Source organism: Amphiprion ocellaris, chromosome 17 (genome assembly GCF_022539595.1).
Source record: "Amphiprion ocellaris isolate individual 3 ecotype Okinawa chromosome 17, ASM2253959v1, whole genome shotgun sequence".
NCBI lineage: Eukaryota > Metazoa > Chordata > Actinopteri > Pomacentridae > Amphiprion > Amphiprion ocellaris.
In genome coordinates, this window is record NC_072782.1 from 30218688 (window position 1) to 30243043 (window position 24356).

The window sequence follows — 24356 nt, forward strand, 5'->3', positions numbered from 1 at the left end:
GAAGCCGTTTGGTTTGTTGTCTGATGTGCAGCCATGATGTCAAGTCCGTCTTCGAAAATCCAAACCGCAGTCGTCCAGGAGTCGAGGAGGTGAAATCTGTACACGTGTTCGAGGTTACAGAGCGGCAAACCTTTAAACTCCTGCAACAGCATCCTTTTTATTTACCTTTTTCAGCAATACATCCTCAGATTTTTCAAAGAATTTTTCAAAGATTCAGTTTCTGTCAAAAAATTGGTGCCAAACAATGGAAAGACTTTAACATCGTGGAGTTTTAAGTCTTGCTTTGGCAAATCGGTACACAAATATAGCAGCAGCAATGGTTGTTTTAGAGGACTTGATGCAATTAGAAGGTGTCAAAGATGGTGTTAGATGCATGAATATGTTGGAGCCCAACACAGTTTCTGCAACATTATGTTCCTATACAACTAAACTGCATTCTCAGTTACATTTGGGGCAAATTTTATGCCGAATTACCTTTTTTTTTTAATTGTAGCAAATACCTTTCTAAGCAACATATATTTGTGTTTTACTGTTTCACTGTCAGTCATATTTTCGATGGACTTGTCACCATTTTAACCCAAAAAATTGGAGGGAAAAGCTTCAACTATGTCGTCAAAAAGTCATATTTTAACAGAGACCAGGACATTTTCCCAAAGAAAACTCAGTAAAATTTGGTGCCGAACCTTAATTGAGCTTCTAACGTGTAAAAGTGTCTAAAAAAGTGTGATTTTTTCCTAATTAGAACCATGTGAGAGTGAAACTAAAAGTAAAGAATGAGAAAATGAAGCTTTATTCTCAGATGGGTGATTTCACATCCTTCATGGGACACAAACTCTCATTTTTGTTTTTTTTTTGGTGTTTTGAGGTGTTTTGGGTATTTTATTTTGTGTTTTTTAGGGTTTTTGGTAGTTTTTGGGTGCTTTTTCCGGTGCTTTTTGGTAGTTTATTGGTATTTTTGGTGTTTTTTGTGTTTTTGGGGTTTTTTTGTTGCATTTTCTGGTGTTTTTTGGGCATTTTTGTTAGTTTTTTGTGATTTTTGGTGTTTTTGTTGGTGTTTTTGGGTAGTTTTTGGTGTTTTTTGGTAGTTTTATCCACCATCCATCCCACCTGTTTCTGAACTCATCACTCTTTCAAACTTTCCCACCACATCACAGGTCAGAAGTTGCATTTCCATCAAAACACAATAGAGAATGCAGTTTAGTTGTGTAGGATGTTAATTTTGTGGTGACTATAGTAGGTATATTCCACCGTTCGATGCAACAGATACCTGCAGAAACACTATTACTGACCACTTTTATATCATATCTGGTAATTTTTTTGTACGAAACAAATGTGCCAGAGATAAATGAATAGTTAAAAATCTGTGGAATGCTCTAATATTCAAAAACTTTTTAAAAAATTATTTAAAAAACTGTGAAAAAGCAGATTTTTTTAAGTGGACAATACCATCAGCATGTTATTTAAAATTTTTTTCTGTGATGTCACTTGTATATTGCAAAATTATCTACCATTTTTCAATCTTTAATATGTATATTAATACAATAATAATGATTATTAATTATTATAATCATTTATTTCAGAATAACAGCAAGTATCTGTGAGGTGACAATATCTTTTGCTGATTTAAATACAGTAAAAATAGTGCAATTTAATGGTTATTGATGCAACAGATATCTTCAAAAACACCGTTATTAACCAATTTTTAATTCTTAACTGGTCATTTTTAAGTACTGAAATCAATTAAATGCCACAAATCACTAATTTTAGTCTCATTTTCCTAGATTTTCTCTCTTCATTCATGTCCGTCTGCTTTCTGTTTCTGCCTCTTTCTGTCAAGATGCTAAACTTCTGCAGATCTGTGTGTGTTGGTGTGTGTAAGTGTGTGTTGGCGTGTGTTAAAGTGTGTGTGTTGCGTGTTTCTCCGTCCCCTCTGGAAGGCCGATGGTTCCTGTGCGTGGGCTCCACTCTGGGTTCGGGTTACCGAGGCAGCATGTGTGTGTTTTCACCCTCACTTCATTCAGTCCGACCTCGTTAGTCGGTCCCCATTGGCTACTTTCTGACCAATGGCTGGGCAGCAGGAAGTACAAGCCCCTAACAGCTGGTCTGGGAAGAAAAAAAAACAAGGGCGAGTCAAAGACTGTTACATGCAGGGAAATATTAATAAAGCTGCACGGACCGAAGCGTCCACTGATTGGACGAATCTTATGGAAAGAAAACAGTGTTTCTTATTATATTGACCAGTTTATTATGTTAGATCATCCAGATTTAACTGGATTTTTGCAGTATTTAGAGTTTTAGAGGGATTTTTCTGCAGAAGAGTCTCTGGTGATTGAGAAACCAGAAGATGAAATCTGGAAATAAAGATGCCATTGTAGGTTTGTGGTTCGGTCGGTGATGGAGGAGGTAAACGTGGTGTCGGACGATAAATAAGTGATTCTGGTTTGTTTGGTCGACTGTGAGAGGAGGAACAGGTGGCCACGCCCAGATAGAGGGAGGACAAACAGGGAAACACAAGAAACAGGAAATAAAATTGCAGCCTGATTCACACAGGGCCAGTGTTACCTGAGAAACTGTAGTAATTTGTAATTATTGCAGAGGTCGTCTGTGGTCTTCATCCTGTGTGAATCTGTACTGTAAAAAAAAAAAAAATTTTTTTGAAAAATAAAGTGAAAATCTAGCGGCAAGGATGTCAGATTTTAAAAACTGAATATAATGACAAATTTCTGTTACATAATTGTATTTTAAACTGATTTCAACAGCCAGTGTAATTTAACAAAACAGGGAAAATCTGTAAAATCAGAGAATAAAAATATTTACCATTTTTCAGTCCTTAATATCCAGAATTTTCTTGCAAATAACAGCAAATATCTGTAAAACTACAATAGTTTTACTGATTTAAATACAGTAAAATAGTGTAATTTTATGATGAAATGCTGTAAGAATATATTTTGATATTTGATGTGGACATAGTTTTAGTCTTTTTTTTTCTTTGCTGTCAACATGCAAATAAATAGGTTTTATCTTTGATTTTAGTAGATATTCTCAATAAATTAATGAGTAATCTGCAACATAACTGTTAAAATAATTATTTGCCCTTTTCCAATCCTTAGCTGCTGGAAAAAATCCTAGAGGAAACACTGTGTATATATGTATGTATATATACATATATATATGTGTGTGTGTGTGTGTGTGTGTGTGTGTGTGTGTGTGTGTGTATTTCAAATAACTCCAACTATCTGTAATATATGAGCTTATTAGCTGATTTAAATACAGTAAAAAGAAATAGTTTCATTTTACAGTCAACACTGTAAAAGAACAAATCATTATTGATATAAAAAAAGTACAGATATTTGATGTGGAAATTATTTACATTTCTGACCTGTTTTTTGCCATTAAATGTCAATAAGTACTTATTTTGTGTGTGATTTTAGTAGATTTGTATAATTTAGCAAAACTTTTAAAAATTGTTAATACACGTTTTTTTATTTCAATGACAGCAAACATCTGTCAAATGTTTTTTTGCTGATTTAAATAAAGTAGAAAATACAAGTCATTTTACTGTCAAATGCTGTAAAAGAACAAATTACCATTTATGAATATACAGATTTTTTTGATGTGGACATTATTTACAGTTTTCTGTTATTAATTGTGATGTAACAAAACTGAGAAAATAACAGTAACTTATTCTTAAAAATACACGATCATCTAGTAACTACACCCATCTGTCTTTGTGTGCGGTGAGATGCTCCACTCCAGCTGTTCTCCAGGTCTGAACTCTCATCCAGCTGCTCCCAGGAGACTCTCAGTCGATCGACTCTTTATTTCATTCCTCCTATCGATCAGATTCTGTCCTCGTATTTCTGCTCGTTGAAACATCCGCTGACAGTCTGAGAGTGTTCTCCATTAGGAACGCTGGGAGTCGGGACCACCCAGGATCAGATGATGGAGCTGCGGGAGCTTCACACTCTGTTTCCCATCACACAGCCTGAGGTCATTTCATTCTAATGCTAATATAATATCTGTAAAAAGTTACCGTGGTGGAGATTTAACAGCAGAGAACAGCTATGAGAATGCAACAATAAACTTTGGATCTACAGATCCACAGTTAATATATAGAATAAATAACAAAAACACACATATTTCACTGTAGTGCAATATCAGTACATTAAAAAATGCTAAAAAGTCCTTTACATATACTAAAATCTCTGCAGTATCAGTAGTAGGAGAAGCACAGCTGTATATAGTTCAGTGGCAACAGAGATCTTTCTTAAAAAAAATGTTGTTTTTTTTTTTAGATTTTCAAGATACGTCATCCATATTTGCTAAACTTCATGTATTATTTATGGAGGTAAAACTGTGCAAAATTTGTATTTTTTAGTACTTTTATCAGTATTTCTACGCATGGAAGCACCAGTACTTATATATATTTCTCGTCTATATTTATTTGCTACGGATGCCCACAAAACATTTAAAAAGGCTTAGCTTAGCCTAGGTTATCTTGCCTTAGCTTAGCATAGCCTAGCTTGGCCCAGCTTATCTTAGCCTGGCTTATCTCCATTTGCCTTAGCTTATCTTAGCATAGCTTATCTCAATTTGCCTTTACTTATCTTAACCTAGCTTGTCTTAGCCTAGCTTGGCCTTGTCTCATTTCGTCTTAGTTTATCTTAGCCTAGCTTATTTTAGCATAGCTTGGCCTAGATTATCTCAATTTGTCTTAGCTTATTTTAGCCTAGCTTATTTTAACCTAGCTTGGCCCAGGTTATCTTGGCTTATATTAGCTTAGCCTATCTTATCTCAGTTTGTCTTAGCTTATTTTAGCGTAGCTTATCTTAATTTGTCTTTACTTATCTTAACCGCCTAGCTTGTCCTAACCTAGCTTTCCTTGGCTTATCTCAGTTTGTCTTAGCTTATCTTGCCCTAGCTTATTTTAGCGTTACTTGGCCTAGCTTATCTCAATTTGTCTTAGTTTGTCTTAGCTTAGCTTATTTTAGCCTAGCTTGGCCTAGGTTATCTTAGTTTGTCTTTGTTTATCTTAGCCTAGCTTATTTTAGCGGAGCCTTTCCTAGGTTATCTCACTTTGTCTTAGCTTATCTTAGCCTAGCTTGGCTCAGCCTTTCTTAGCTTATGTTATCTTAGCCTATCTTATCTCAGTTTGTCTTAACTTAGCTTATCCTCACTTATATCTGATCTTGTCTGTAGTTTACAGAGGCAACAGAAACGCTAGACAATTTTCATAACCGATATTCGGCCAAGTTGCCAATCAATAGTCAAGTAATATTTGAAAAAAATCAAGTACAGTGGGCATTTTCAGTCGATGAATCCATTTATGACCTCGAACACCAACAACAGAGCTGTCCTGTTTAACTGGGGCCATTTTCAACACATTAGCGCTAACTGGAAGTCATTAACCGGTATAGAAGTCTCTGTCATGGTGGCCCTTTGGTAGAGAAACACCCACAATGCTCCCAGTAGTGAATGGGAATTAACTTAATTAGTTTTTAGTTGTTGTTTTCTACTTTTCAAAATTCAAATTCATCTGACAATTAGATGGAAGCACAAAGGAACACGTAGTCTTTAGCTTTATTTTGCTTTAGTTTCTCTTGTCCTGTTCCTTCCTTTGACTCTTCTGCATCGAGCTGCTGTAACATACAAATTTCCGCCTGCATTTAAAAAAAAAAACAAACAAGGCATTAGGATGCTGCTTGGTGTGTTTTTTTAGTAGAGGGTTATTTGGTTGTGAAAACGGTTAAATGATCTGATTTACTGTGCAGCGGTCGACTCTGCTTATTTAACGAGTTTTCGTCAGGCATCGGGACGGAGACAAACCGGGGAGCTCCTCTGGATCTGTGTCAGTGACGTTAACCCTTTCAACCCTCTGATGTGTCCGACATCAAACAGTACACACACACACACACACACACACACACACACACATACATGCACGACAACACACTCTGAAATTGCGAGTGAGGTACAACAGCTGGTAACAGACACAGAACAGAACTGAGCTGTCACATCTACACTACAGAGCTGACACACACACACACACACACACACACACACACACACACACACACACACACACACACACACACACACACACACGTGCACGCTGAAGGAATCCAGTCTTGATCCGTGAGATGTGGAAAAGCCAGCTGATCTTTTTCATGTGCGTCTCCTTCATCAGAGTTTGGTTCTGCAGAACTTCTTCTTTGGGATTCTTATCTGTGACAGATGAAGCAACAACTTCCTGGATCCTACGGGCCTTGAACTTCCTTTAAATGAGGGAGAAATGCAACCCAGGCCTCGGACACTTCAAACAGGTTTATGTACGGCTTTAAAAGTTGAAAGAACCTTCTCTCTCTTTTTTTTTTTTTTTTTTTTTTTTTTTTTTTTGCTTAAAACGTCCTCATTTCCACACTGAGCTTATTAGATGTAACTGCAAAAAAATACGCACCCCTACCTTTAAAATGCATATTAGCTTTTCAAAATAAAGTGAACTTTTGCAGAAACGCTGTTACTTTTTCAGAAAAAAATACATCAATGTGAAAAAAATCGGTTAAATCCATCATTAGATTTTATCATATAAGGTTTATACATTATAGTTTGTGACATTTTGCATTTATTAGATTACCAATATACCTATTTAGCCTGTTATTTCTTACATTTATCATATTTATTGAACTCAGCTGTACATTTACTTTTACATGTCAGTGCAATTTTTCATGGTGTTTTGAGATTTTCCACAAAGGATATGTCTTACAGTTAGCATGCACACAGATAAACCAGTGAAAACATGTTTATTTGAGCATAAAAAAATGCAAATTTAAAAAATGTTTTTTTTTCAGATTTGTCACAAGTCAATCAGTGTACCAATCCCTAAAACGAATGACGGAAGGATTTTATAAATGAGATAGTGTTACTTATATGTTAACATAATGTTACTTTTAATGTTAGATACAAAGTACAGTGGACGAAGGACATGCAGGATGAATATAGTGGAAAAAAACAGTATGCGCAATGTTTCATGGTGCAAAATATGCCATAGAAAATCAGCCGAGTGTGCTGAATTAGGGCCTAATTTCTTCTCAATGGACTGGTAATGCAAAAATCTCTACTAAAATGCCGAGTTAAAGATGCAAATTGAATTGCGTGTTAAAATAAACGACTGAATTCTCAGATTCCTGCGTTTTTCCAATTCAATTCACGGTTTTCTTGAAGCAGCCTCTGGTGGACATTAGTGGAACTGCAGCTCTGACTGTAAAGATTAGCATCTTTTGTTTGATTCTTGTCGTCCTCCCTCCACGTCCTGATGTGTTTGATCTGAAATTGGAGCGTCCACTTTGCCTCTACTCTCTGTTTGCTGCCGGTTTTATCGACTAAAACGTCTCCAGAACTACAAAGTAAAGACAGCTGGAGCTGAGGCATGATGGGAGTGATTGGTTCAAGATGGCACCACGGGGAAGCCTATTTTTCATCCTCTTTTCATCTCTCTTTTCATCTCTAAATATAAATCTGTCGCTCCATCTATCATTTATTCACTTCCGCTCTCCTCCCCGTGATTCCTCTATGATTCTTCTCATTCTTTCTTCTTCCTCGCCATCTTGTTATATCTGACCTCACCTTCTTTATACCACACTTCCTTTTCCTTCTTCCCCTTCCTAACCTTCCTTTTATTCCCTTCTTTTTCCATCTTCTTGACTTTCTCCTGTCGTCGTCTTCTTCTGTGTCATGTGCTTCCTTCCCTTTATTCTTTTCCTTCCTTTTTTCTTCATCCATTTTGATCTTCATCCTTTTTCTTTTTTCCTCTGTTATTTTCTATATTTACTTGTCTGTTCTTATACTTCATTCCACAGTTCTCTGGTTTCTTTCCTCCCCAATTCGGTCTCAAGAAAAATGACATTCCGATACTACTAAACTGCATCGTCAAGTACATTTCGAAGGGAATTAGATTTTTTAAATTTAAACATAATTTTTGAAGTCCACGTTAGGAGGCATAAAGACTAGAATGTGGCATAAACAAGAAGAACAGGTATTTCACTCACTTCCTGCTTTGGTTCAGACCCAAAAACAACATAGTTGTGTTTATCAAAATACCATATTTTTTTTTAGATACTTTTATGCTAGAAGCTTGGTTAAGGTTCAGCACCAAATTTACTTTGGAAAAATACCCTAATTTTATTTAAAATAAGACACTTTTCCTACATATTTGGAGCTTTTCCTCTGTTTTCTAGGTTACCAGGTTGACAAGTCCACCTAATATATGATTGGTTGGCTGAAAAGCAGTAAAATCAATAGCAAAGACATGCTGATACGTTGTAAACAAATGTACTGCAGAAAATATGTTTCCTTCAACACAGAATTGCAGTTATGTTGCATAAGAACCTAATTTTGTCAAGTCTATGTTGGGCTGTAATATAAAACTCTAATAAATTCTCTGACAACTGCTAATTGCATCAAGTCCTCTAAAACAACCACTGCTATGTTTGTCTACTGATTTCTGACAGCAAGACTCAAAACTCCACAAAGTATTTCCACTGTTTGGTAACAAATTTTTGAGAGAAACTTGCCTTTTACTACAAATCTGAGAATGAGGCTTAAGAAGGTTTCACTGGCCTTACTTACCTCCACATCAACTTTTTTTCCATTTTATCGTCCCTTCCACCCCCATTCATTTCTTATGAGTTCCTTCCCTTGTAACTTTTCCTTTCTCTTTTGGCTTTTCCCTTCCTCTCCTTTCATTAAACTTCCTTATTGGACTCCCCAGTTTTACCTCCATCCTTCCCACCTTTCTCTACCTCCTCACTACCATCTCTTTACCTCCCTCCTTCCTCCCTCCCTCTCCCCATTTTATCCTCAACCCTCCACCCCATTCATTGCTTATTAGTTCCTTCCCTTGTAACTTTTCCCTTCTCTTTTGGCTTTTCCCTTCCTCATCTCCCCAGTTTTACCTTCGTCCTTTCCACCTCTCTCTACTTCCTCACTACCATCTCCTACCTCCCTCCTTCCTCCCCCCGCTCCCCACTTTATCCTCAGCCCTCCTCCCCCTTCATCCTAATTGCGTTCAGGAAGCTGCCAGATATTGTGAGGTGTAATGTGCTGTCTGATTCCTCTCTAAGTGTTCTTAAATGATCGCTATTTATTTGTCAAGCCAAGCGTTGAACGCTAATTAAGGAGAAATGCTTTGAACTGCTTCGTGTGTGTGTGTGTGTGTGTGTGTGTGTGTGTGTGTGTGTGTGTGTGTGTGTGAGAGAGTGAAGTGTGTGTTATCGGCTGTGCGGTGGCGGCACTTGGAAGATGGAGGAAGTTGTCATCGGCGAGTGGATCCCTCGCTGCTTCCACTGCAGATGAGTTTTTTGCTGCGATCTGTCCCCGAGGTTTTTTCTTTTTGCTGCTCTGACATCTAAAGTCTAAACGCACACATAAAGCAGCAGGTGTTTCGGGGAGAACGATTGGCCGTTTCGACGGGGTTTAGTGTTGTCCCGACGGTTCTGCGACGTGATTGGCTGGATAGGCTGCGTGTAGCTGGCTGGTAAAACACACAGTTTGTCTTTGTGAACGACATTAAAGCTAAATGTCCTAACCGTTTCTTGCTCAAAAGTCATATATTTACCATTTCAGCTTCATGGTATTTGACTTATTGAGGCAGATGCTACAGAAAGCAGGATTTCTGGTACCGTATATAAAGTTCTCAGTAGGAAAAGAGGAACTATTTGAAGACAATAAATAACTTTTCACTGCAGAAACCAAATCAGCCCTGGTGTGAGATTTAACAGCGTCAACCATGATGTTTATTCCCAGTGCACCAAGGCCTATAGTAAATACTGGATGTAACCCCATCTCGTTAAGCATGTTGGAAAAAGACAACCAAATTCTGTTCCCATACAATTAAACTGCATTCTCAAATATGTTTGGAAGGGAACTTTGAATTTTGAAATAAACCAACTTTGTAGCCTTTAAGATGTTAACATGTGGTGGGAAAGACAACCAATTTTCTGAGCATAAAACAGTGTGGTACATTTTGACGGGAACTTTTGTTTTTTTTTAAATTTACAATCTGCCATGTCGTCTGAAAGGCAGCCGGTTTCTTCTTTCAACCATTAGGCTGGAGTTTGCGTCACTGGCGTCTGAATTAAGTTTAGTTTTCTGTCGTTTACTTTCGGTTTTCTGTCACTGTCTGGTTGAGTTTAGGAAAATGTCGCACTTTGCTAGACAGTTTTTCATGTTGGAAGCTTGGTTAGAGTTCAGAAAATGTCCTGGTTTGTTTTCAAATACGACTTTTTCATTGCATCCCATCACATCTAATGTATGACTGGTTGGATGAAAAGAAGCCACAGAGGCAGTACAATAAATGGCAAAGATATGCTATTTTTGGTTCCTTACAAACAAATATGATCCAAAATGTAGTTTAGTTGTAAAGGAACGTAATTTTGTGTAGACTGGGTTGAAACAGAACAACGGAGGTTTGTTATGTTGGTCTGAAATTTTATATTGTTGTTGGCGATGATAGAAAGAAACAGACTTAATGAGGACATCGAGAGCTCAGAAAAAATAGAACTTGTTGCTGTCTTTGAATTTATCTAATCAGTGTTGAGATGCAGTACTTCTCAAATACCTGTTCAGAAGTACCTACCCTGGAGTAGGTACTTTCTACTACCCTGAAGATAGTCCTTAAAGAGGTTCTACTGGGTTTGTGTGCGACGTAGCATTTGCTGTGCTTCATTTCTGCTGCGTTAGTTTGGTAAAGTTGCAGAATTTTTACAACAGGTTCAATAACATCTGCGTTATTTACACACTGTTATCAGGCAGGTACAGTTTGGAGTAGATAGAAGTACTACAAACCTCACTCTGGCAGACTTACTGTATTTCAAAGTTCCATCAAGTGTCTCTGATCTATGGAGTCCAACGACGTTTAATTTGTCTTTATGGTATTGAAGCTGTTTCTGGCTAAATCTGAGGGTGTTTTCTTCAGGTGGAAATCAAAACACAGCCGAGGGATTAATTGGTTAATGCAGCCAAGCCGTCAGTAATTCCACCTGTGCTTTCCCAGCTGTGACAAATCAAAATGTCTGCTGTGAAAAGGTCTCCGACTCCATAGCAACAGCATCCGACAGTCACAACTCCGGTACTCAGGCCTGTCCATGCCAAAATGACAGACTAATGTGATTTCTCAGAAGCAAAACTGAACTAATTAAAACTGGTGGCCATAACATATCATCACATCATTACATCTGTGTGTTTATATCCCTTAATAATTTTTTTTTTTATAACTCTTGAAATGGGGTTACAGATGGGAAATCCACTTCCAGAACCAACATCCACTTCACTTTGCAACTCTTTGAACAGAGATGAAGAGCTGAAGGATTCGCTAACACTCAGCCTGAGGCAGTCAACCACTGACTTGAAGAAAAAATAGCATTTTTGTCCTTTTAAAATCGTTCTATCGTATCCTGCAGATGGAACGATTCGTCACATTAAGAAATTAACTTATTGGAGAAGCTTACTAATAATGCTGAAGCTCTGCAGAAATGCTTCTTTTATTTATGAAAGAATAAATGCCCCCATACAGTCTCCTTCTGAAATTTGTAAAAACTAAATGGTCCACAGCACAAAATGTTTTTTTTTTGTTTGTTTTTTTTTAATATTAGAGGCTGTAAAGTTGCTAGATGGCCACATTTTTTTTTTTTTTGCCTTTTTCACTTGACCTGCATCCATGTCACTTGACTTTTTTTGACTTTGCAAATAAAAAGAACAACACATTAGAGGCATAGTTACACAAAATGTATTAAAACTAAATATATGTGGAAGACTGTAAAGTCAACTGGAAGAAGATTCTTTAGTCTAATGAGATCAAAATTGAATTTCTTTGGCTGTCAGACAAGATGCTTTATTTGGCACCAAACACTGCACATCATTACGAGAAGCATGGTGGTGGCAGCATCATGATGTGAAGCATGGTGGTGGCAGCATCATGATGTGAAGCACGGTGGTGGCAGCATCATGACATGAAGCATGGTGGTGGCAGCATCATGATGTGAAGCATGGTGGTGGCAGCATCATGATGTGAAGCACGGTGGTGGCAGCATCATGATGTGAAGCACGGTGGTGGCAGCATCATGATGTGAAGCACGGTGGTGGCAGCATCATGATGTGAAGCATGGTGGTGGCAGCATCATGACATGAAGCATGGTGAAGGTAGCATCATGATGTGAAGCATGGTGGTGGCAGCATCATGATGTGAAGCATGGTGGTGGCAGCATCATGACATGAAGCATGGTGGTGGCAGCATCATGATGTGAAGCATGGTGGTGGCAGCATCATGATGTGAAGCATGGTGGTGGCAGCATCATGACGTGAAGCATGGTGGTGGCTGCATCATGATGTGAAGCATGGTGGTGGCAGCATCATGATGTGAAGCATGGTGGTGGCAGCATCATGATGTGAAGCATGGTGGTGGCAGCATCATGATGTGAAGCATGGTGGTGGCTGCATCATGATGTGAAGCATGGTGGTGGCAGCTACTAAATACTGAGCTGAAGGGTCAATGTTGAAAAGCAATAAAATGGCAAAACTTCCAAGGGAGGTGAATACGTTTTCTAGACGTTGTATTTGTATTTTCTAAACGGTTTCCATGTCTTCCACTAATTGAAGCATTTAATAGGGAAAACTTTCAACTGTTATTTAATTAACAGACAAAACTTTGACATGAAGAGACTTTTTTTAGTAATTTTTTTGCCAAATATATAAGTAATTATTTATGGTTCAATACTGACAACCATTAAAAGGGGAAAACTTCCAAGGGGGGTGAACATGTTTTCTGGGCGTTGTTGTTGTTGTTGTGTTTTCTCACCTGTTTCTATGTCTTCTACTTTTTAAAGCCTTTAATGTATTTCATTAATATTATTTATACTTTATGTAGTACGATGTGCATTTTTACATTTTATACTTCTACTTTCTACTCATGTTTATCTTATCATTTTTCCACGTCTGAAACTTCTAAGAGTTTAAATCAGAACGGCTACAACATCAGCCCCTCAGGGATCAATAAACATATTTCAGATTCTGATTGTGATTCTGATAATAGAGCGAACGGCGAACTGGCAGCGCTGCACGTGTGCGTTACAGTTTTGTCCGGTTTTATCCCGGTTGTCTCCGCTGTTTTTTCGCCGTCTGCAGCAGCCTCAAGGCTTCACTCCCTCAGGATTGTGTGTGTGTGTGTGTGTGTGTGTGCGTTAAATGTGTGCCTACATGTGTGTGTTTGTGTCAGCTGGCGTACAGGTGCGCCGCTGCCTCGCCAGCACTTCCTGGTAATTAATGACTTCTTCCTGCCTCCCTCCCTCTCTCTCGCCGTTCGTCTCTCACCGTTTGTGGAAATTGATGACATGTGAGCGTTTTGCTTTTTCAGTCACTCGAGGACAGAGGGGTCGGGATTGAGGAGAGGCGACTGAAAACACTCACGGCGTCTTGTGTTTCACAGGAAATGTCGGAGCAAGGCGACCATGCAAACACGACTTTATTCTGCTCTCTTCGGCCTTTTGCTCATCTTCTGTTTCCATTTCTGCACGTTAGTGTGGTTTCTCTTTCTGTACATCTTTGCGTCGCCCTCTCCCTCCCCGGCAATCTATCTTAGTTAATATCGTCTCTGCGAGCAGCTGGGTACCGGAGCCCAGTCAGCTCTATGAGAAACAGACCTCCGTATATGTGGGGCTGAGATAAAGACAGAGAGAAAACACCATAATGTGGAAAGTAAAGCAGAAGCGAGGAGGAGTGACGATTATCACGAGGCCTGAATAGTAATAATACTGTGAAGATGCACGTAAATCCCCAAGGATCTACTCGGAGCAGGGAGTTGTGGGTAACTGCAGGTCGTAAGCACCTTCCAAATGTCAACAATCGCATCAAAAAAGGCTGATCGGTCCAAGACATTTCCTGGGCACGGTGTCATTTCAGGAGTTTTTAAATCATGCTACAAAAACAGCAGAGCTCACCGTTTTAATGGTCTAGTTGGTTGTTTGATTCAACACTGTGGTCCAGAATGAAATACGCTCGTAGAAGCAGCCTCAAGCAACCTCTGGGGGTAGAATAATACACGATGATAGAATATTTTGATAGGACTGCACAGTGGCTTGGTGGTTAGCACTGTCACCTTGCAGCTAGAAGATCCCCAGTTTGCATCCCGGCCTTCCTGGGATCTTTCTGCATGGAGTTTGCATGTTCTCCCTGTGCATGCGTGGGTTTTCTCCGGCTTCCTCACACAGCCCAAAAACATGCTGAGGTTAATTGGTAACTCTAAATTATCCATAGGTGTGAATGTGAGTGTGATTGTTTGTCTGTACAGTAGGTCCTCGGTTTACGGTATCCTCAACTTAGGGCGTTTCGTGGCGTCATTGCCGTCTCCCATAAATTTATAAAGAAAGTCTTGTTCCATCATTCTGAAGTACGGCATTTGCGATGTTAAAACAAATTTTGCGCAGGAACTAGTTGGTGAGCAGAGCGGATGAATACGTCATCACGCGGCGCTACACAAGGAAGACGGCTTTGTTTACATTCGACGGTTGTATGATGCATTGGATTGTGCCACATTTGCTTTCTTTCGTTTGTGCTATTTTTTTTTTTTACTTTTTGCCCTTCATCATGGTTCCTAAGCATATGTCAGACTCTGCTGATGCTTCAAAGAAAAGGAAAGCTATCTCCATGGTAGTGAAATTAGATAGAATAAAATGCTTGGAAAAATGCGAAACATCGACGAACATCGGCCGGTTGCTTGACCTAAATCGCACAACTGTCTCGATGCTCATCGCCGATAAAAGGCCTATACCTGAACCCTATATATACTTATGTACATATGTGAGTTCCGACTTACGGTGAAAATCACATGTGGAATTCTGATGTAAGTCAAGACTCACCTATATGTGTAGTCCTGTGATAAACGGTTACCTGTCCAGGTGTCCCCTGCCTTCACCCTAAGTCAGCTGGGATAGACTGCAGCCCCCCATGACCCTAATGAGGATTAAAGTGTGTATTTTGCTTGCTGCATCCGTGAGTTCCGTGCGGACAAATTACGTCATTTTAGCAGCCACGCCCCCTCACACAGCCCTTCTCAAGTGGAAAATTTCTGCGTTTTTTTCTAACTGTGCGGATGGAGACAAGTGGAATGGAGACAAGTGGAAAGCTGTTGGAAAAACAAGAGCTCCTGGCAGCAGAAGTTCAGAAATACAGGCATTTATATGATTCATCACACAGAGATCACCGTGGTAACCGGGTTATGAACAATTCATGGCGTGAAACTAAAACTAACTGCTGAAATGCTTGTATTCAGTAAAGTGCCATGTTGTAAGTGGTGTAAACAATGGCGAACTTCTTCTACTCTAGTTTAATACTAGAGTAGACCAGGTAGACGTGTGTTTACAGTACACTGCCCCCTGCAGTTTGGGAGCAGATGCAGCATGGAGTATAAAGTCACAAACGGTCTCTCGAGCGGATTTCCACGAGTCATTGCGACTTTCATCTGTCCAAAGTCAGGACAAGTAGGCCTGCACAGGGTGATATTTTTGAATGAATATCGTTGCTGAAATGTGAAAGAACTCTCCTTTAAATCACTTCATGCAGCTCCAAGTGCTGTCCATTACTGTCCGACTTGTGGCATGTTAAAAGTTACACTGAAATGTTGCTCAGTCACATCAAAGGAAATGGTCCTAAACAACTGGAAACAACAAATTAATGTAAAATAAAGTAGTCATACTTTACAACTATAAATATTGTTGCTGAAATGTGAAAGAACTCTCTCTTAAATCATTTCACACAGCTCCAGGTATTGTCCATTATGGTCCAATTTGTGCCATGTTAAAAGTGAAACCAAAACATCACTCAGTCACGTCACAGGAAATGATCCTAAACAGCTGGGAGCAACACATTAAATTATAACTCTCATCTGTCTGAAGTTAAGGGGTAGGCCTGCACAGGGTGATATTTTTGAACAAATATTGTTGCTTCAATCATTTTCACACAACTCCAAGTGCTGTCCGTTACTGTCCGACTTGTGTTGTAAGTGCCACTGAAATGTTCCTCAATCCGGCGCGACTTTCCGTACACCAGGGTGCACATTTGGACACAAGTCAGATTACCAGAAAGAAGTCCACGTTCAGACAGACAGACTTGCATTTTCCCGTCTCCTCCGGCTCGTCCAGTTGCTGGGGCGACCGTCCAGGCCCGGCTCGATGCTTGAGAAAAGAAAAGAGGAGCAGAAAAGAAAGAACCACAATCAATGAGAGCCCTTTTTTGTTTTAGTGGGAACCTCCTTTTACCCCCCGACGGCGTGCACACACTGAAACACACCCGGCCGGTCGGTCGGACGGATGGACGGACGGAGGGGATGACTGGATGGTTGTGTGACTGCGAGCCTTTGTGTCTGACTCCCTCTCCCTCCTCGGTGCGCCACTGACTTTATTTAAGACAAGGGCCCTTTTGTTTTAAGCAGCAGAATGGCTCTGAGACCGAGGCTGGCCCTGTAATTGGCCTACTTAGGCCCTGCTTAGCATGAGAAAAGCCTTCCTTGGCCCGGCAGCGCCAAGCTAACTCTTGTTTTCAGCCACGGAGAGGACGGGAATGGCTGATCAGAATTCAGATTAGACCCCCCCTACTCTAAACACACTCTCTGCTTTAAATACACTGCACACTAATTACTCAACGAGAAAGCTGGGGAGGGGGAGAAAGGAAAAAAATAAACGGAGTAACGGTGGAGTCTGTTTAAAGGGAAGTGGGGGAGGGTTGCAGCAGGTTCTTTTTCACCTCTTCCCTCCTCGCTAACTTTTTGTGAAACTTTTCGAAAAGAAAAGAAAAGAAAGAAAGGCCCTCTCTCTCCTCCGTCCTCCTCTTTTGTTGCTGAGTTTCTCTCCTCTCCCCGTCGGCCCCAGACGCCACTTGTTGCTGCCGAAATCATTGAACTTAATTAGCGGGACAATGTGTGAGCGGTTTGCTAAGTCTGAGCCGTAAACAGAGTCGGCGGCCGCGGAGGAGGTGGAAACGTCCCGGCCGAGAGGAGAAGTTAGAGTCTGGGGCAAACGTCTGAACGCCGAGCAGCATGAGGTCCACCTCATGGAGGTAAACTCCTTCACTAACCTCCATTTGTGCTTATCAGCTCGGTTTGAGGCGTCGCAGGTAGGATTTAGAACCAGAACCAAAGGGCAGATCTTTATTTAATTCATTGTGTTTCTGTTTTTAGTCTTAGTGCCTGTGCTGCACAGACAGACGTCTATCTGGACTAAATTAATACAACAGAGCAGGTAGAATTTGAGTTTCATAGAATACATGCATAAATTATTTAATGAAATCATTTCATTTTAATATTGGAAGATATCAACTTCCATATCTGTCAATCCATTTATAAACAAGCTATTGATTTAATGTACTTCCTGCAAATTCAAACTAGTACTACTTCCTATTTAAGGTAGTAATACAGCAAATATGCATGACAAAATAAGAGCTAAATTAGATTTTTATAATAAAATCTGACATTTTTATTCAATGAAATCATGTCATTTCAATATTGGCAGACATGAACTTCAATATGTGTCAGTCCAATAATATACAAACTTTAACTTTAGCTTACTTTCTGTACTAACTAACTAGTATTATTTGCTTTTTAAGGTAGTAATATTCCACAGATGCACAAACAAATATGAGGGAAATTTGAGTTTTACATAATATATGCATAAATTATTCAATTAAATTGTTTCATTTTAATATTGGAAGACATATGTCAATCCATTAATATACAAACTATTAATTTAATGTACTTCCTGCAAATTCTCTTAATCTTAATATTGTCAGACATAGACTTCCATATAATGTCAATACACTACTATACAAACAATTACTTACTCCGTTAACTAGTATTATGTGCTATTTAAGGTAGTAATACTAACAGTTTGATTTGAGTTTTCTATAACACATGCATAAAATGGTGCATTTTCATTCAATTAAATCTTTAATTTCCATATCTGACTATTACATACAAACTATTACTTTAACTTTCTTCCTTCACTGACTAACTAGTGTCACAAGCTAATTAAGGTAGTAGTGCAGTGAAGATGCAAATTTGCATGAAAAATGAGCTAAATTGGAGTTTTTTGCATAATATATGTATAAAATATCATTATATTTTAATATTGGCAGACATAAACTTCCATATAATATCAATGCACTAATATATAAATGATTATTTACTTAAATTCCTCCACTGACTCGTATTACATGCTAATTAAGGTAATAATACTAAGAGCTCAATTTGAGTTTTACATAATATATGCATAAAATATGGCATTTCTGTTCAATTAAGCCATTAATTTCCATATTTGTCAATTCATTAATATACAAACTATTACTTTAAATCACTTCCTGTACTAACTAACTAGTATTATTTGCTTTTTAAGGTAGTAATGCAGTGCAGATGCCCATATGCATAAACAAATATGAGCTAACTTTGAGTTTTATGTAATATATGCATAAAATATGGCAGTTTCATTTACTAAAAATTAATTTATTTTGCTATTGGCTGACATAAGCTTCCATATTTGTCAATTAATTGACATACGAATTGTTATTTTAACTTACTTTCTGCACTAACTAGTATTACGATCTAATTAAGGTAGTAACTTAGTGCTGATGCACACATGCATCAACAAATAAGAGCTAAATTGGAGTTTAATGTAATAAATGCATGAAATATTACTTTTTTATTCTAATAAATCATCTTCTTTTAATATTTGCAGACATGAACTTTCATATTTGTCAATGAATTTATATACAAACTTACTTCCTCCACTATCTAGCATTATTTGCTGTTTAATTTAGTCATGTAGCGCAAACAAATAGGAACTAAATTTGACTTTCATCAACTTGAACAAAAGCTGGCAAAAATGTTTGATTTTGTTATTTAGCACCTTTTAATACTTACTGGAGTGTATTTATGACATGAAATTAACTTGATTTTGACATAAATAGCGAGATATAAAGTCAGAAAACTGTAATTTCTCAAATTTCCATGTGACTTGACTCTATTCTGACCTTTTATCTGCAGCCAGAACTCCAAACTATCTTTACTTTCTAGTTAAGATCAATCGAAACTAACAGAAAGCAAACATTCAAGCTTTCTTCAACCCTCCAGCTGTTTGGTTCTGGTTGTCCTCATGTCCTTTCTCGTGATATTTTTAGAACGTTGCAGGTTCTTCCTCGCTGAATGACGAATCCTCTCGGTGCTGCTGAACTAAAACTGACTGTTGAGCTTCGTTTCTGTTGAGTCGCGATTGAAGATTTTTTAGTTCACCAACGTCGTGTCACTGAGTGATTGTTATAAAGCTGTTGTTTAGTCGTAAAAATGTCCGGATTTATTGGAGTTTTCTGATCTTTATCTGGTCTTAACGTGTTTCTAAATCAGCACGTCTCGTTTATCCAGAAATCCCAAAGGTGTTGATTTAGGCTTTAGTTGTTGAGGTGTTACTGACTGAATTTGGGGAAGTTTTCTAGGTGAAAATAAAAACAAAAAACAAAAAAAAAAAACAGGACTTAAAGGGTTAATATTCTGACTCTACAACAGCTTATATACTTCTGTAGACAATTTTAAGGACATTTAAGGATGAGTGTCTTCAACATTTAGACTCTTGTCAACTTAGAATCTGTGCAAATCTCATTATTTTTCATACATAGATATGTGCAATATTATTGTTTTCCACATCTAGAGATATCTGAATTTCCACCTATGGAATAATCTGTTCAATATCAACACCAATTATCTATATTTTTGGGGTTTTTTTAAATTATTTTGACTGTTGTTCCTATGTTTTTGGCACATTTTGGTGCTGTAAAAGTGTAATTTTCCCCACTGTGGGATCAGTAAACCTCATCTAAACACTCAGATGATCAATCTTCTCTTCAGATGTCCGTTGTTTAACATTCTTACGTCAATGTTCTGAGACTACAGCTTCCATTGTGTGCCAGATTCTAATAAATGTCATAGATAATTCCTGTATTCTCTGTTTTCATTCATTATTTTGCATTTCCGTTGTTCCTGTTATTGTGAAAAGTTCAGTTTTGCTCGACATTTTCAACAAAACCTGCACATTTCAAGTTTTATTAACATGTCAGCAATCAATACAGTTCCATCAGCTGATAAATTTAACTGCCAACTACTTCAAGAAGTTCAGATGATTCCAAATATATATATATCTATTCTTTTCGTAAAATGGTATCAAATCGTCTCGTTATTCTGTTTATCTGCAACGTTTTCAGTCTTTTTCAGATTCTTTTCTCCAATAAGTCTCCAACAAATGCACTAATAGCTCCAGTTTGTTAAAACCTTCTCTGTTGGAGGGAATTTTTGATGCTTTTTAAAACAAAAAACATTTTTGTGATCTGTTTGTACGGATTTACAGTTTCACTCTGGTACTGTTTAAAAAAGATGTTCTTTCTTGAATGTTCTTGACTGGTTTTATGTTTGTGCTACAACCCTTTAATTCCTTTTTTTACCTTAATAAAGAGCTGTTTTGTTGTCCGATCACGTGATTCATTGATCGTTCTCTTGCACTGATGCTTGCTCTCTCTTTGTGTTTCCGTCCATCAGTCGATTCTGGGCGGTGAGTTGGGTTTGGGGAGTCCCGGCGCTGCGTCGCCCACCAAGCCGGCCGGTCAGTACTACCAACACTACAGCTCCAACCCCAGGAGGAGAACGCTGGCCATGGACACGATGGGTGAGGAAACACACACTGAATACACAAAACATCCAGCGTAGACGCTCACAGCAGCAGCTCTGATGGGAAAATGGTCTTTTATCAATCGTCTAGAACAGGGGTGTCAAACTCATTTTAGTTCAGGTTCCACATTCAGCCCAGTTTGATCTGAAGTGACCAGGAAAATCAGAACATGAAAACCCAGAAATAACCACAACTCTAAATGGTTCCTTTGCAAAAGAACAATGAGCAATCCAGTATTTTACTTTATGATCAAAAGAACTTGTCGAACAAAAGGCAAAAACCAACCAAAACAAGATAAAATATTACAAAAACGAGACACGAAACAACAAACGCGAGAAACAAAATGACAAAAAATGAGACATACGACACGAAACAACAACAAAAAAGGGACAAAAAATTTGACAAAAAAGTTACAAAGCACCAAAAAAATGGACAAATGACAAACGAGAAAATAAATGACAAAAGCAAGACAAAAAAGACACAGAACAACAAAAACAAGAGACAAAAAATTACACAAATGACAGAAATGAGACAAAAATGACAAAAGCGGGAAACAAACGACAAAAAATAAACAACACAAGCGAGACAAAAAAAGCATAAAACGACAAAAACGCGACACAAAACAACAGATAAGGCAAAACACAATGTGAAAAAAATAAGAGAAAAAACACAAGCGAGACAAAAAGGAAACACCAAATGACAAAAACGAGAAACAAAATGACAAAATTCAGACAAAAAAGACAAAAAATAACAAAATAAGACAAAATATTATGAAAATGAGACACAAAATGACAAAAAATTAGAAAACAACAAACAATTAGACAAATGACACGAAACAAAACAACAAAAGGACAAACAATTTGACAAAGAAGTTACAAAGCGCCAAAGAAATGGGCGAACGAGACACTAAATGACGAAAGCGAGACCAAACAACAAAAACAAGAGACAAAAAATAACAAAAAAGACAAAATATTACAAAACCAAGACACAAAACGACAAAATTGAGACAAAATAGCACGAAACAAAACAAAAAAGAAACAAAAAATTTGACAGAAAAGTTACAAAGCGACAAAAAAAACGAGACAAATGACACAAAGTGAAGTTAATGTCTTCTAAGTAATTTTTAAACTTTACAAAGGCGTGCTTGTGGACCAGATGGGGCCCTCTGGAGGGCTGGCTTTGGCCCGCAGGCCGCATGTTTGACACCTCTGCTCTAGAAGCACGAAAACAGAAATAATAATTATATGGTTTGTTAGCTATTCCTCACTAAAAATGATGCAAACCTGCAATAAAACAGCATAAAATCATGCATTTCTGCAGCAGCACCACCTTCAAAACCAAGCTACCAAATATACAATAATTCATCTCAAATACATTAAAATCAACGTACAGAGTGAACCAACAGTGTCTCTGGAGTCAGATTAACCCACAGTTAGATGACGTTGCCATGGTTACATGAAGTTTAACCCTTAATATTCACCCCTTAATCCGCAAAAAGACACCAAAAGGCTTGGATTGTTTGTTAGATTGTGGCACCACAGATGCCAGAAATCATGAGAAAGTGCTTTTTTTTGCTCATAAAACGGTTTAAACTGCTTAAACGGTGAAGCTTTGTGATTTAAAACGGGTCGATGTCGCTCTGAAACGGCTACAGAATCCTAAACGGGTCGGTTAACGGGTTAAACTCGAGGCTTTAGACGAGGAGCTGCTCTCACTGGAAACCAATCAGCCAATTAGAAAACAGGAGTGTTTGTCACTGGTTTCACCGTGGACCAATAGAAACTGCTTTAAAAAAACAAAAAACAGATTAAATTTAGCTGCTAAGAATGAAAACACGAGCATTATTTTGTTTTAATTCTACTATTTAGCTCCAAAATCACTTTCTTAAAGGTCTGATTATGAAATTTGAATTATTTAGGTGAATTCATGTAAAATTTAGGTTTTATTATATTATTTTTGGAGAAATTTGTGTTTAAATGAATCAAAATTAATTAGTTCAATGAAATATGTCTTTATTTGCATTAGATGTTATCAAAAAAAGGTGAATTTCAGTTTTTTCTTTTTTATTAATTATAAAATGCTCTAATTTTTCACTTTTATGTCTCTTTCTGGTTGTTTACTGTCTTTATTGAAGCTTTGTGGTGGTTAAATATTGCGTCTGTGTGACTTTTTTACATAATTTTTACATATTGGACACATCCATTGTTCTGACAGACATATCTTTAAATCCCTGAAACTGCATTTGTGACTTTTTGAGAGATTTCGCTTCTTCATTGTCGAATTTCTAGTTAGTCTTGACATTTTTCTGAGAGCAAATGTGAGAATCAACCACAAAAACACAGAGATTAATAGTTTTAAGAACTGTGTTGGTGAAATTCTGCATTTTTTTGAGGCTCCAATCTTTAATTTCCTGTTTCAAATCACACGTTTAATGCAGATTTTCCAATAAAAGGCTGGAAAAAAAGCAAAGTGTCGACAACTTTACTAGTTTTTGAGAGCTGTGTTGGTGACATTCTGCATTTTTAGAGGCTTGAATCTTTAATTTCCTGTATTAAATCTCAAATATAATGCAAATTTAAACAATAAAAGCCTAGAGAAAAGCAGAACATCGACATTCTTTATTAGTTTTGATGTTTTTCTGAGAGCATATGTGAGAATTAACCACAAAAACACACAGAGTAGTAGTTTTGAGATCTGTGTTGGTGAAATTCTGCAGGTTTTCAGGCTTGAATCTTTAATTTCCTGTATTAAATCTCAAGTATAATGCAATTTAAACAATAAAAGGCTGAAAAAAAAGCCAAACGTCGACATTTTAACCCCGGCTATGGAGAATTTCGTGACTGGTTGTCGTCGTCTGTGTGTGTTTTTCAAAGAGGTGTTTAAGAAAAGAAAATACGAAGCGGCAGGCTTTTAAAAAAAAAAAAAAAAAAAAAAAAAAAGCAGGACAATGGTGGCCGCTGTGCAGCCTTGGTAGCGTCGGCCTTGAGGGGACACAAACAAGAAGAAGCAGCAGAAGAAGAAGTCTGGGCCAATTTCCTAAAAAAAAAAAATAAACATAAAAAAACGCTCTTTCATTTTTCCATCAACGTCTCACCTTCCAAGTTAATAGACTGCTCGCTGCTCCCCTTGAAAGAAACCCTGAGAAATAATACAAACATGTCAAAAGCTGCCCTGCTTCCTTTTATCAACCCCCCCGCCAAAATAAAGCAGGAATAAAAAAAACTCCGTTCGTTTCTTGCCGTCTTTTTATTTCCGTGCTCTTCATTGTGTCGCGCCTGTTTGCGCTGAAAGCTTCTTTGTAAATATATCGACGGCGGTGGGAAACGTGGCCTCACTCGTCCTCCGCTGGATTCAATCCAAACAAATACGACGATACATTTAAAAAAAAGAGCAATAAAAGCCTCTCCGCCCTGGTAAACGCTCATATGCTTGTTTTATTGTGGTTTTTTTCTTTTCTCTCTCTTTCAGAAATTCACACAAAAAAAGTGCGGAAGGTCCCTCCTGGCTTGCCGTCCTCGGTAAGTGATCACATGTCTGGTTTTTAAAATATTCAGCTTATTATTTCTGACGTTTTATCGCTGCTCCGTGTGGAGAAAAGAAGCTCTGAGC

The 24356-nt window shown here is 37.9% G+C and overlaps 1 protein-coding gene across 5 annotated transcripts in view; it reads left to right on the forward strand.

Moving 5' to 3' along the window:
* The window catches only part of LOC111564555 (transcription factor 4), a 291882-nt gene that overhangs the window by 142543 nt on the left and 124983 nt on the right, over window positions 1-24356 (forward strand). For 4 of the 5 annotated variants that reach the window (XM_055019300.1, XM_023264202.3, XM_023264203.3 and 1 more), the window contains 2 exons: window positions 20618-20744; window positions 24216-24265. In XM_055019300.1, the coding sequence (XP_054875275.1) occupies window positions 20618-20744; window positions 24216-24265 (177 nt within the window). Of the gene's footprint in view, window positions 1-16952; window positions 17101-20617; window positions 20745-24215; window positions 24266-24356 lie in introns of those variants that run through there. The other variant, XM_023264205.3, reaches the window with a different exon arrangement.